The sequence below is a fragment of the Panthera tigris genome, chromosome B2 (genome assembly GCF_018350195.1).
Source record: "Panthera tigris isolate Pti1 chromosome B2, P.tigris_Pti1_mat1.1, whole genome shotgun sequence".
NCBI classification, from domain to species: Eukaryota; Metazoa; Chordata; class Mammalia; order Carnivora; family Felidae; genus Panthera; species Panthera tigris.
Genome location: NC_056664.1, coordinates 42547076 through 42561361, shown reverse-complemented (window position 1 = coordinate 42561361; position 14286 = coordinate 42547076). Strand labels below are relative to the sequence as shown.

General features: G+C 41.4%; 1 protein-coding gene across 4 annotated transcripts in view; it reads left to right on the top strand.

Annotated features, from left to right (window-relative positions):
• The window catches only part of SUPT3H (SPT3 homolog, SAGA and STAGA complex component), a 535933-nt gene extending 527886 nt beyond the window's left edge, over window positions 1-8047 (top strand). For all 4 annotated transcript variants that reach the window (XM_042986488.1, XM_042986487.1, XM_042986485.1 and 1 more), the window contains exon 12: window positions 7907-8047. In XM_042986488.1, the coding sequence (XP_042842422.1) occupies window positions 7907-7948 (42 nt within the window). In that variant the 3' untranslated portion in view covers window positions 7949-8047. The remainder of the gene's footprint in view (window positions 1-7906) is intronic.
• Window positions 8048-14286: the final 6239 nt, after the last annotated feature.

Here is a 14286-nt window from a genome sequence, read left to right as displayed (position 1 = left end):
GTATGTCTGTTAGGTCCATTGGTCTAAAGTATAGACCAGGTTCTTATTTCCTTATTGATATTAAATCTGGATGATCTATCCATTCTTGAAAGTGGGATATTGAAGTTCCCTACTGTTTGGCATTGATGTGTTTTTATCTATAAATCTATTAATAATCATTTAATATATTTAGGTGCTCTGATATTGGGGGCATATTTCTTTATTATTATTATATGAATTGACCCCTTTATCATTATATAATGACTTGTTTTTATCTCCAGTTACAGCTTTTGACCTAAAATCATTTTTTTTTTCCGGATACAAGACTGGCTACTCCTGTTCCCTTTTACTTTTCATTTGCATCTCTTTCACTCTCTTTCACTTTCAGCCCATTAGTGTCTTTAAAGCTTAAATGAATCTCTTGTAGGCAGCATAGAGTTGGATCTTGTCTCTTTTTTTTTTTGTAAGTTTTTTAAATTTATTTATTTTGAAAGAGAGGGAGTGCAAGTGGGGGGTGGGCAGAGAGAGACATGGAGAGTGAGAGAATCCCAAACGGAGCTCCAACTTGTGAACTGTGAGATCATTACCTGAGCCAAAGGCAGACACTTAACCAACTGAGCCACCCAGGCACCCAGGTCTTTCCTTTTTTAATCCATCCAAGCACGCTGTATCTGTTTGTTGGAAAATTTAAACCATTTACATTTAGAATAATTAGTAATAGGTAAGGACTTACTATTGCCATGTTGCTAAATGTTTTCTGATTGTTTTGTAGTTCCTATTTTCCTTCCTTCCTATCTTACTATCTTCCTTAGAAAACTGGTATTTTTTTTTCTTGTAGTGGTATGCTTTGATTTTTTTCTCTTCATTTGTATATTTTTTATAGGTTTTTCTTTGTGATTACTATGAGGCCTTCATAGTACATCTTGTAATAGTCCAAGTTGAAAACAACTTTCATTGCATGAAAAAAATTCTATATGTTTACTTGCCCTCCAGCTTTATGTTGTTGATGTCACAGTTTACATTTTTTTCATATTGTGTACCCATTAACAAAATATTGTAGCTATTGTTATTTTTAACACGTTTGTCTTTTAATTTATATACTGGAGTCTAGTGATTTGCATACCACCATTGCAGTATTAGAGTATTTTGAATTTATAATTGCCTGTGTCAGTGAATTTAATACTTTCATGTTTTCATTAGCAACCTTTTGTTTCATCTTGAAGAACTCCTTTTTTTTTTTTAATTTTAACGTTTATTTTTATTTTTGAGACAGAGAGAGACAGAGCATGAACAGGGGAGGGGCAGAGAGGGAGACACAGAATCTGAAACAGGCTCCAGGCTCTGAGCGGTCAGCACAGAGCCCGACGCGGGGCTCGAACTCACGGACCGTGAGATCATGACCTGAGCCGAAGTCGGATGCTTAACCGACCAAGCCACCCAGGCGCCCCTTGAAGAACTCCTTTTAACATTTCTTATAAAGCATGTCTAGTGGTGATAAAATACCTTAGCTTTTATTTGTCTGTAAAAGTCTTTATCTGTACCCGGGAACTACTTTCCTGGGTAAAGTATTCTTGATCAGAATTTTATGTTCTTTGACCACTTTGAATATATTATCTCACTCTCTCCTGGCCTAAAAGATTTCTTCTGAGAAATCTGCTGTTAACCTTATTAGGGTTCCCTTGTGTGTTATGACTCTTTTTAAACTCTTGCTGCTCTCAAAATTCTCTCTTAATCTTTGATATTCAAGAGTTCGATTATATTGTCTCAGTGAAGATCTCTTTGGGTTGAATCTCTTTGAGGATCTTTGAATTTCATGTATCTGGATGGCTATCTCTCCCCAGATTTTGGAAGTTATCAGCCATTATTTCTTTGTTTTCTGACCTTTTCTCTACTTCGTCTAGGACTCCCATAGCATGAATATTGTTTCATTTAATGGTGTCCCATTATTCACATAGGTTTTCTTTGCTTTTTTTCATGTTTATTTCTTTTTTCAGCTCCAAATGGATAATATCAAGAGATCTGTCTTCATGTTCATGGATTCTTTCTTCTGCTTGATTGATTGAGCCTATTATTGAAGCTCTTCATTGCATTTTTTTTTCATTGCATTCACTTCATACCTCAGCTCTAAAAATTTTTTATGATTTCTCTTTGTTGAATTCATTTTGTTATTGCATTGCTTTCCTAAGTTCATTTTGTTGTCTGTCTGTGTTCTCTTGAATCTCACTGCACTTCCTTAAAATAGTTGTTTTGAATTCTTCTTCAGGTAACTCCTAGATCTCCATTTCTTTGGGGTTGGTAACTTGAAAATTATCAAGCACCTTTGGTAGTGTCATGTTTCCTTGTTGCTTCACGTTTCTTGTGGCTTTGCATTAATGTTTGTTCATTTGAGAGAGGAGTCACCTCTTCCAGCCTTTCAGACTGACTTTGGTGGAGAAAGACTTTCAACTGAGACTGGCTGTGAAGGCTCAGGCTGGGTAGGGTGCCATGTCTCTGATCCCGGAGAGGGCATAGAAGCATAATCTCTGTACATCTACATGAGCTGAGGCCCACATGGGCAAAGACTCGGTTCTTCTTTGACCAAGACTGCAGAAGTCCTGTAAGCGGGAGTAGTGTCTAGGGTTGTTGGGGTCCTAGGTGGCAGAGGCTGCAAGGGTCGTCCTGTTCCTCTCTTTTTCCTGTAGGAGGAAGTTCTAGCCAAAGAGAATACCTGCTGGTACCAGGTCTGGTGAACTCGCACTTAGAGAAGCAGGGAAACCAGGGTCCTGGGGCACAGGTGCACTTACTATGATAGTAGTCCCAGCGTCTGATGTGCACGCATATGCAGATCCCCTGAGGAACCAGGTCTGCATCTCTGGGGATCACCACAGTGATTTGGACCCCAGGATGGGGGATGCAGCAGTGGCACGGGCTGTGGGATGACAGGATGCACCAGTGTCTTGGGCCCAGGGTAAGGGGTGCAGTGACAGCATGCCCTGGGGAATGGTGGGTCAGAGCCCTGACTTTGGCAGCAGGGAGCAGAGCAGCAGCAGCTTGGCCTCTGTGATGCCAGGCCAAAGCGGTGACTCGGGACCCAAGGCGGGTGGCACAGAGCTGTAGCCGTACAGCCACTGATGGCAAGTCAGTGCCATGACTTAGGAGCCAGGGGGTGGGACAGAGAACAGCAGCTACAGCATCACAGCCTAATGATAGCAGGTCAGAGCCACAACTCAGGACTCCAGGAGTCAGTCATAGAATAGCAGCAACTCAGGCCTAGCGATGGTTGTCAAAGCCATGACTTTGAACCCTGAAGGCAGGGCACAGAAAGCAATGGCATTTCCGGTTTCATAGATGGCAAGGTGCCGTGGCTTCCCGATCCCAGACGGTGGGGCACAACTGGGGCCCCTGGGGGCAGGTCTCACCACAACGGTAGCTCCAGACCTGGTGAGGAGACACAGCAGTGAGGAGCCCAGGCAACCCTTTAGTTGGGTTCAGTGTTGGTGAAGACCGTGGGAGCACACAGTAGCAATGTCTACGAATGTCCATGGCAATGAGGAGGATTAGTAGGGTTCTCCTGCTCCTTTTCCTGTCAGGTGTAATCCCTCCAAAAGCGTTCCTCTTTGCACTGAGCTGCTCTGGACTGGGAGATGGGGTGATGTAGGTTAAATGCTTCTTATGCTTTTCTGTAGAGCTTTGCTCAGTTGTTGAGCCCCACAGGATTTCTGCTCCTTCTTTGTTGTAATCTAGAGCTTTCCCAGAGCTGTTTTGTCTATTTATAGCTGTTTATTTATTTTTCTGTGTGGGGAGACAAGCTTTGGGACCTCCTTGGTAGCCATCTTGCTGATGTCAGTCCCTACAATGAACTTTTTGTTTTATTTTAGTTAAAGTTTGAGAAAAGTGGGGTGCCTGGATGGCTCAGTTGGTTAAGCGGCCAACTTTGGCTCAGGCCATGATCTTGCTGTTTATGAGTTCAGACCCTGCATTGGGCTCTGTGCTGACAACTCGGAGCATAGGAGCCTGCTTCGGCTCCCTCTCTCTCTGCTCCTCCCCCACCCGCAATCTGTCTCTCTTTCTCTGTCTATCTCTCTCTCAAAAATAAATAAACATTAAAAAAATTGTTTTAAACAAATAAGTAAAGTTTGAGAAAGCGGAAAAGAATCAGGAAAGCTAGTCGTGAATAAGTGTAAATCTACACTGGTGGAAGGGGTGGTTTTATCTATAGTTAAAGCTTTACTAATTAAGTTAATGGTGCAAATAACACACAGGCAGTTATATTCAACTAGGAGCCACAGGTGTGTTTTGTAGCATGTTTATCTTTTGTTTAAAATAAATAATAATCATTTGCTTTTTAATATTAGTTTGTATTCCTTAAAATGTATGATTTATGACAGCCCATAAAAAGGCAGAAATAAACCAGCCTAGGATTTAAATTTGTTTCTCGAGCCTGTCTATATGCAGATTAAAAGAAATCATATTTTAAAAACGAAAACTTACAATTTCATTTCCCCATCAACACCCAGTGCAGTAGGCAGAATGTGTCAGCCCACCCAGTTAGATTGAGGTTCTGTCAGTAGGCCATAATTTGAAGCTGAGCGAATATATGAGTGTCAAAACTTGGGAGCTAATGTAATCCTCAATTTAAGGGAGGCGGGGGGAAAGCCTGTGAACTACAATTGGTCCTTTAAAACGAAAAACGAAATATCTTTGCTGTTAACTTTATTTTTTTTTTTAACGTTTTATTTTTTTATTTTTGAGACAGAGAGAGACAGAGTATGAACAGGGGAGGGGCAGAGAGAGAGGGAGACACAATCTGAAACGGGCCCCAGGCTCTGAGCTGTCAGCACAGAGCCCGACGCGGGGCTCGAACTCACGGAACGCGAGATCATGACCTGAGCCGAAGTCGGACGCTTAACCGACTGAGCCACCCAGGCGCCCCTTTGCTGTTAACTTTAGAGATGCCAGGATGTCTAGCATCTGAATGTCTAGCATGTGAATTTCAACAAATTCACATAGGAGCGACTAATAGTTGAGAACAGAGCTTTTTTCAATCAGAAATAAAGCTGCAGTGATATATAGGATGCCGAAACGGGGCTGTCGGGATGAAGTCAGATTCGTTTATACATTTTTAATAGCGGGGGAGGTGGTCCCAGCTATTTCCAGTCAAGGTCTGGGTTTTTCCTGAGATACAGAACCAGGGTATCACTCATAGGATCTGACAGTAGAGAATAAGTAGAGTGCTTCATGAGAATGTGGCCTCTGGAAGGCCCTCACCCCAAGCAGTGTTTAAATTGAGTTTCAACGTCCACAACACAAACAGAGAAATTCACAGTTGACACAAAGATGAGTTGTCTTCGCCCATCTTCCTTTAACGTTGCTCGCCCTGGAAAGGTTGCCAACTTGGGGATGTTCCCATAATCACCCTCCACAGACAACATACATCCTTTGTCCATCAGAAGGAAAAGCTGTGACTCTGGCTAGAGGGCCCTAGGGGATGGGTTTGCTGAACTTGCTCTTTGCTGATCACACACGTTTGTTTGCCCCTTCTCTATCGTAGAATTAGAATAGGAAGAACTTAGTCCGGAAATCTGGGACAGCTCTAAACTTTGGCTTTCTTATTAAACTTAGCTGCTCGAAGTCTCTGCGATTAAAAGTCTCTAGTCTTGTAATCATTTGCAAACAATAGTGATGAATCATCTGTGACGGTGAACTGATTTTTGGAAAGTAATCATTTCAGTATGAGAGAGAACCATTTCCTGTTGGCCACCCTGGAAAGATTAAACTTGGTAATGTCTCAGGTGTGCACGGCCAAAACTCAGCCTGCTCCTGGGCCAAAACCTCTTTTTCAAGCAAGCCTCTCTTTAGCCATTTACCTTTACGAGGAATCCAGCTTTACTCCCAGGTCCATTTATCTCCATGTAAACCATCCCTGGGCTTTAAATATTATGTTATGTTGAAGGTTGTCACTGTGGTTGTAAAATTTAAAATATCAAGGTCAAGAACCTGAAAGTACTACTTTGGCATAAGCCTCTGGTAAGGCAACTGTGGTGGTAGGGGCTGTTTCAAGGCCTGAGGCTCCCCTGTCTGTGGTTGTGGGAAGACACTCTATCCGTCCCTGCAAGTTATTTGTGGCTCTCTGAGGAACTCATTTAACACTGTTCTCCGGTGCACAGACTGAGGAGGTAAAGTTGGAATTTTCTAGTCCTTGTTAGAACGTGTGCTTCAATCCAAAAGTGTCCAAGGGCACAGCAAGCCTGATGGTAAGTCAGGAACAAGCTCACAGAGACAGCCCTGAGGAACGAAAGATAGAATGTGCCACTGTTTTCTCATCCTTGAAATGCTGATCTGGAGTGAGCTGTGGAGCCGCACAGCCAGCCTATGAAATTTCAGCCAGCATTCCAAAGCCCGACAACCGTAGTAAATCCCGTATCAGCTGAATATTCGGAGGAAAGATGTTGAAGTTAATTGAGTTTCATGATTAACAGAAAGTCCCGCAGAAAACTAGCTTGGTTTCACCTCACATCGGTGGAAGTCTTGCTAAAAAGCTTGGTTCCACTTTTTTTTCTTTGGGTATTATTTATAATATTTTATATTTATTTATTTATTTATAATTATTTTATAATTATAAATGTAATTTAACCATTTTTAGAATTAAACTCTCCAGCATCTCCCTAACATTATTTTAGTCATAAAAACTTATCTACATTTCCTATAACGTGGCTGTTGAAGGAAAAACAAAATCCCTGATACGAGATGTTGTCATTTTTCTGTTTTTCGGAACACAGGTTGTAGGAAAAAACCCATCTCATTGAGGGTTATGAATTCTCTGAGTATGGCTATTCCCAGTTTAAATAATGAAAAATATGGTGGTGAAAGGGATAATTTTATTCCTAAGTCCTGGATTTTAGTTCTGTTTCATTCTGGGTTTCATTATGAGACTCAAGACAAGTCACAGAGGCCCTGTATAGTCCAGCTCTTCAGCTCTGAATGCAGAATATATCTCGCAGGAAGAAAAATCATGAGTTTTACTTGATTTACTGGAATATATTATATTATTGCCTTTGGTATCCATTTTCCCATTTTCTTTTATGGGGATATTTTATCCCATTATGAATATCCACACGTACATCTATATGTACTTGTATGTACATAAAATTATGTAGGAGGGGTGCCTGGGTGGCTCAGCCAGTTAAGTGTCTGACTTCAGCTCAGGCCGTGATCTCACGGTTCATGGGTTCGAGCCCCGCGTCGGGCTCTGTGCTGACAGCTCAGAGCCTGGAGCCTGTTTCAGATTCTGTGTCTCCCTCTCTGTCTGCCCCTCCCCTATTCACGCTCTGCCTCTGTCTCTGTCTCAAGAATAAATAAACATTAAAAAAAAATTTTTTTTAATAAAGTAAAATTATGTAGGATTCGAGTTTTCTATAATGTCTCTAATGTACAGAACTCCTTAGAGATCACCATATTTCAGCAGGGAGGAAAGGCTTCTATTAGTGTCTGTTTCCAAGCTTTTCACTAAGACTATAAATTAGGCCTGGGAAGGCTATAATGAGTCAGTAATTTATAGACTATTAAGAGAGTTAATTAGAAGTGATTCTTGAGCATGTCCAATAGAGAACACATGTTTATAAAGGACAAACAGATTCAACACAACATGTCTTTGACCTAACCAAACCCAATCAATTAACAAAATGGGATGTCTTATTTTGCATATCTCCCACTCCCCGAAAATAGAATCCCTAACCACTTGTTAACCACACTGACTTTTTAATAGACAGGGTGGTGACTCTAGCCACCAGAAATGTTGCCACCAGAAATGTTCAGAGTAAGCACCCTGTTCGACGGAAGCCAGCAGAGTCTACAAAACAGGAAGAAAGCTCTGCATGTTGCTCTTTTCCCTCCTTTCCTGGTTTGACTTGATGTGATAATTCATTGCAGATTTCTTTCTCTTTGACAGAGTGCCTACCGCAGGAATGGGATGGCTTTTCTGGCCTGCTGACGGGACTTGTGACCGTAACAACAGGAAAGGCATGTTATAGTAAGGTGATTTCTGTTCCCCTCTTTGGACAAAATAAAATACAAGTTTACCTTCTCTGTATCCTCAGGAGTGGGTTGGTTTGTTGTGACTATCAACTGGCTGACTCCGGCCCTTTTCCAGCCCCCTCAGTGCTCAGTCTTGTTTACTGGCTGGGCCGTTTAGCTAATTAATGGCAGGATGTTTGGGATAGTGTGTAGGTGGACAAGAATGCAGATCACACAATTTTGAAATTTTAATTTGGGATGGATTTACTGCCCTCAGCTCACATATCTTAAAGGCAGTGTCTTGTTTTCCCTCCAGTGTTTAGTCTGTGTTTTATGTGATGCATTTTGTAATCCAGGTTTGGGACAGAGGAGACAAAAGGACAGTCAGTTTTCCCTCACACTGTCCCACAACTTTACTTTGTGACATTTGCTGAGTATGTATATCTTAGGTGTGTCTTCGAGACAAATACTCATTTTATAAACTCACACTAATCAAAGACCTAATTGATCTGTTGAACTATTCCCGTCTTCTCGTCCCTTCCCCCCACTTCTCGTGAATGTGTTATTTTCACACCTTCTTCCCGACATCCTGCACATCTGCCATCGTGCCTGGTTTTCCTCGTGTAGGCCCTCTCCTCCTGTCCCCTTGTCCCTCCAGTCCCCAGGCCCACCACACATACACACTGTACCCATGTAGAAGCTAAGTAATCAGGGGCGCCCGGGTGGGCTGAGTTGGTTGAGCGTCCGACTTGGGCTTAGGTGGTGATCTCACGGTTTGTGAGTTCGAGCCCCGCATCAGGCTTTGCACTGACAGCGTGGAGCCTGATTCAGGTCCTCTGCCTCCTTCTCTCTCTGCTCGTGCTCTTTCTCCCTCAAAAATAAATAAATAAACATTAAAAAAAAAAGATGAAAGAACAAAGTAATGAGAATCCCTTGAAGGGGAGCTGAGTGATGGGCTTTCTCCCTTGAGAGCAGTCCCACAGCTAAACTGGAATCTGGGACTGGGTCATTTCTTGCTGGTAACAGCCGAGCCCCCCTTCTGGCATCTATACTTTCTCCATCAGATGACAAACCCTAACTTTGGAGAACGAATCAAAATATAGCAGATGTAATTGTACAGTTCCTGATTAAACTTGAATTTTAAAAAAGGAAGCTGGGGCGCCTGGGTGGCTCAGGCGGTTGGGCGTCCGACTTCGGCTCAGGTCACGATCTCGCGGTCCGTGAGTTCGAGCCCCGCGTCGGGCTCTGGGCTGATGGCTCAGAGCCTGGAGCCTGCTTCCGATTCTGTGTCTCCCTCTCTCTCTGCCCCTCCCCTGTTCATGCTCTGTCTCTCTCTGTCTCAAAAATAAATAAAAAACGTTAAAAAAAAAGTTTTTTTTTTAAAAAGGAAGCTATTTCTTTAATTCTGGAGGACTTCCAGTTTTATTTTTATCATGGTTTTTACACACACTGAGACATCCTTTGTGAAGAATTAATAAAAACAGAAATAAGAAACATGAAAGATTTTCCTCCTGTGACCAAATCATTGTGAGGCTCCGTTAATATGATTGTGCCATATTACTCACATTTGTTAACTATCATTTACCTGTTCTGTGTTAGTCCTTCTGGAAAAAATCTTCATGTCAAGAAGAAAAAAAACGTAGATATATAATATCAAAAAATTGCCAAGGGGTTTTGATGTTCCATCTGTGCTTGTTGAAATGTATGATTAAACTTTTCTTTTTATCATCATTCTTATTTTTCTTGGCATCCCTAATCATAGAAAATTATAAGCTTGCAGTAAACATCCTAACTTTTAAAACGACAGCATTTATTGTATTTGGTTTCGATCTGCCGGGCTTATGGATGTATAAAATTTTCAGGGGCTAATTTTTCACATCAAAATTCCTTCTCTCCCACATTATACATTTTAAAGTATGCACGAGGCAGAAAATACAGAGTTTAGGTTTTTTCCCTTCATTTTATTCTACCTGATCTCCTTATAGTCCCAGAGAAGGAAGACTCAACGTACATTTCTCTCAGAAATATGACAGGTCTGTGTTTTTGTTGGTCTGGCGTATGTTTGTCTATCTTGAACAGTCTGACAGGTAATTATTTATAAAATCTGGTTTTGCCCAGTAAGTCCATATAATAACCTTTCACTTTTCATCATAAGCCAGTGAGCTGAATTTAGAATAAAACAAGGTCATTTATGTCTGTCCCAAACCAGCCTAGATGTCCCCATAATTGCTCAATATTAATATTTTTAATTCTTTTTTTTTCTTTTCTATACTTAGGTTCTTTCTCTGACTCTTTCAGCAGCAGTGAATTTGAAGTAAAATAAAATTTTCTTAAGCAGCGAGTATAGAAAAAAATTTATAGGAGGAAAATCTCAGAAAATGTGACATCAATAAATTGTTCTCCCAAGATTAAAATGTTAGGTAAAATCAGAAAACGTTAAAGCAGAAGATGGTCTTCAAGATCGTTGAAAACAGCCACTCATTTTCCAGATGAAAATATGTAGCCTGGAGAAGGAAGTTGACTTTCCCAAGGTCACTCAGTAATAGCAGTGACAGACCAGAGACCAGAGATCCGTGGTCCCTAATTCTCAGGTTGCAATTTCACTCCCCCATACTGGATTTGCATTAGATACTACCAGGATACATGGGGATTTTATGGCATGTTTATCTTAGATAATTACCTAAGTTTATTTTTTAAATGACACAAATTTGGACACATTCTAAAGCGTAAGTGTTGTATTAAAATCTTCTTCAAAGGGACTGTGGTATAATTAAATAATCTGTTATATGTCACTTATACATCAATTTTAAAAAAGTGGGGGAGGTCTGCAAGCAGGGGAGGGGGAATTAACATACTCGGAGCACCTACTTTGTGTCGGGAACCTTACCTCTGGTATTTCATTTATCTTCACAGTGACTTCATGAGGCTCACATTGGGCTCGATTCTAAATCAAATGTGAATACACAAAATAATTTGTTTTGTAGCCTTGTGTTTTGGAGATCAAATTTGAGAAAAATAAATAAAGCCAACATTAAGTAAAAATAGCCTCTCTTAGGGGAAATTGACACTGCCTCATAGATTCAAGGGTAAAGGAAATAGAAATATTTCTCCTTTCACCTAAATTTGGATGTGACTTTCCGAACATGCCGTTTTGAGACTATGTCATCAACCTTCCTGCCTTCACATATTGCAATAATTAAGATTCAAAAATAATGTTCCAGTTTTAGAACCGAGAGCTTTTATTTAAAAACCATCAGAAGCACAACTATTTTTTAAATGGTGCCTATACTCCTGTACCTGGGAAGAATTCTTCACTTATTACTGTTTGTCCTTTGTTTCTATAAAATAATAAACAACCCACATTTCATGCTTTTACCACGTAGAAGACAAATAAGCATAAGTGGTGATCCTTGGTCTGAAAGAAAACAAGTTTACTTGTCTAGAAATTACGAGGTTTAATTTTACGAAAAAATTTTATATAGTTCCCAAATCAGGTATTTCTTTCCAGTTCATCTAACCCCTTGTGTAAAACTGAATCACTACAGAGAAAGTACTCCCTCATCTGCCCTCCTGGAATTTAGATAGAACCTTCCCAGGTTGCATTTAAAATTCCGCCTTCAACCATGTATACATCTCATAAAATCTTTTACGGTTTCCTGTATGCTCTGGCTGAACATTTCATAGAACATAAACACTTCTGCAAATAATAGAAGGGCATCAAGTTGAATATGTCATGGCTGTGGCTCCCCCACAAAGCCGATTCTCCAGCCATGCATTATTTCTTATTTTTATCTTCTTATTTGAAACCCAAGATGAAACTTGCTGTGCTCTTAGAGTACGGGGGGGGGGGGGTGGAGGGGGGGTGTGGAGGTAGGCAGGGGACTCCAGAAGTTTTAGTGGAGTTGTGTTCATTAAAGCAAAGGCTTTCTGCAGAGGGCATCAAGCCAAACTTCAACAACAAAACCATGCCTGCAGGGATTGGATGTAAATGTGATGGTTAAATAAGGGCCAGATGCCTTTAAAAACTCAAATATTAAAAAGGTCATATCTCTTCAAGTCAGCCTCTCATGTTGTGAGTGATACCGTAGCACTTTCAAAAAGCGAAAACAAAGAAAGAGACTTGCATCTGTTTTCTGGAACAAAATATCACATATTCAAGCCATCGTAAGTCATGGGAGTTTGGGCAACTGAAGCATATTTAAAAACAATCCATTCCTAGAAAGTCACAAAAAACCCGCATACAACATTTCATCGTCGGAAACCACTAGAATTCTGTAGAGAGTGTTACACTCACCTTCCTTCTGCTCATCACCACCCAGTATTCACCATTCCCCCTTTTCCCCCCAAAGGAAAATAAAAATAGAAAAAAATATAGGAAGAATCAAGATGACTACTTAATTTTACTTAAACCAGGTAACACTTTGCTTGCTATCAAAAATGTCGCTCACAGGGCGCCTGGGTGGCGCAGTCGGTTGAGCGTCCGACTTCAGCTCAGGTCACGATCTCGCGGTCCGTGAGTTCGAGCCCCACATCGGGCTCTGGGCTGATGGCTCAGAGCCTGGATCCTGCTTCCGATTCTGTGTCTCCCTCTCTCTCTGCCCCTCCCCCGTTCATGCTCTGTCTCTCTCTGTCCCAAAAATAAATAAACGTTAAAAAAAAAAAAATGTCGCTCTGTCGTGTGGGCATTTTAATAAGGTTGACGTAATCATTACAGCACACCGCATGCCCTCCTGTGTACCGGCACTCGGTGTGAGTTATCCCGTTACATACAGCCCCTCTGTGAGGGAAGCTGAAAATGAGGAGGTTCATTGCCTTACGCAGGGGTTCCCAAGGTGGGGCGGGCCTTTGCACCCCACGCTTTCACCCCAAAGCTCGTGCCCCTCAGCACTGTTACAAAGCCTGGAATGTGCTTGAGTAAAGAGTTCTAATCATGTGTCAAAAAAGAGGTGCTGCTCCGAACCTAGAAGCGCTTCTCAGTACCAAAAGCTTGATTACAAGAAACGTTCTTTTTAACTTAATATTCCTCCTCTAAGGCCAAGTATTAGGTATATAATAGAATATCATGTAATGGCTAATAGGCTGTAATTACATTGAATGACATTAAGTCCTCTGTAAGGTCTGAAACCCTAAGATAAATACATATGATCAAGGCACATACTAAGAATCCCTATAGAAATTATGAGAAAAACTTCCTCCAAGATCCATGTTTACACAGCCTCTCCTTTATGAAGACCACATTTCTCCAGAAGGCTCTAATTACCTAGGCTACTATTTTATGCTTTCATAGAAGGTATGTATATCGTTCTAAAATAATCCCCATAGGGGAACCTGGGTTGCTCAGTCGGTTAAGCGTCTGGCTCTTGATCTGCTCAGGTCACGATCTCACAGTTCGTAAGTTCAAGCCCCACGTCGGGCTCTGAGCTGACAGTGTGGAGCCTGCTTGGGATTCTCTCTCCCTCTGTCTGCCCCTCCCCTGCTGGCTCTCTCGCTCTCTCTCTCCCCCTGTCTCTCAAAAATAAATAAACTTAAAAAAATTAAATTAAATTAACAAAATAAATAAAATTAAGATAAAATAAAATGAAATAAAATAAAATAAAATAAAATAAAATAAAATAAAATAAAATAAAATAAAATAATTCCCATCTTGTTTACATATGTTTGCAGTGGCAGATGCCTATGGCCGTCCCTTGGAACTTTATACAAATGCCCTTTTTAGGTTTTTGCTCATGAATTATGATGTAGTCATTGTTTCTCCTGGCCCAGGATTTCTGTGCATGCCCTTGGGGCGGAATAGTGGACAGGGACAGAGAAGAAAGTTGAAAGAAAGTTGCCGACCGTGATTTGAATTAGAAGTGATGCTTTTTTCCTCTCTCATCAGTAGTTAGCGGCTTCTTTAATTCAACCCTAGGTCTGCTCGGCCTCAGCTGGAGTCACTTGCTGACTTAGGTCCTCTATGATTCCCCCTAGCGGGGCACCAGCCTGTGGCCCCGCCTACCTGAAGCTTTATCTTCTGAATGGCTTTGATTTACTTTTTCCGAAGCTGGCGTGAGGCTGGTGCGCTGGCTTGTCACGCTTTCAAAGGTTTGGCCTGTGCGGAGACAGGGAGCCCAGATGGACTTAGGCAGTTTGTCACTTACACAGCAGCATAGGCAAGTTCTGCATGGTGTCCATTTGCCATGTTCCGGAGGCACCGGATGACAGCAGACAGGAGCGGTGGGTGACTCACCATGGAGGAGCCTACTCCAAACTACAACCAAGCAGTTTTTTGTTTTGCCTCTGCACCCGAAAGATGTTTGGGGGGGAAAGTCCCATATG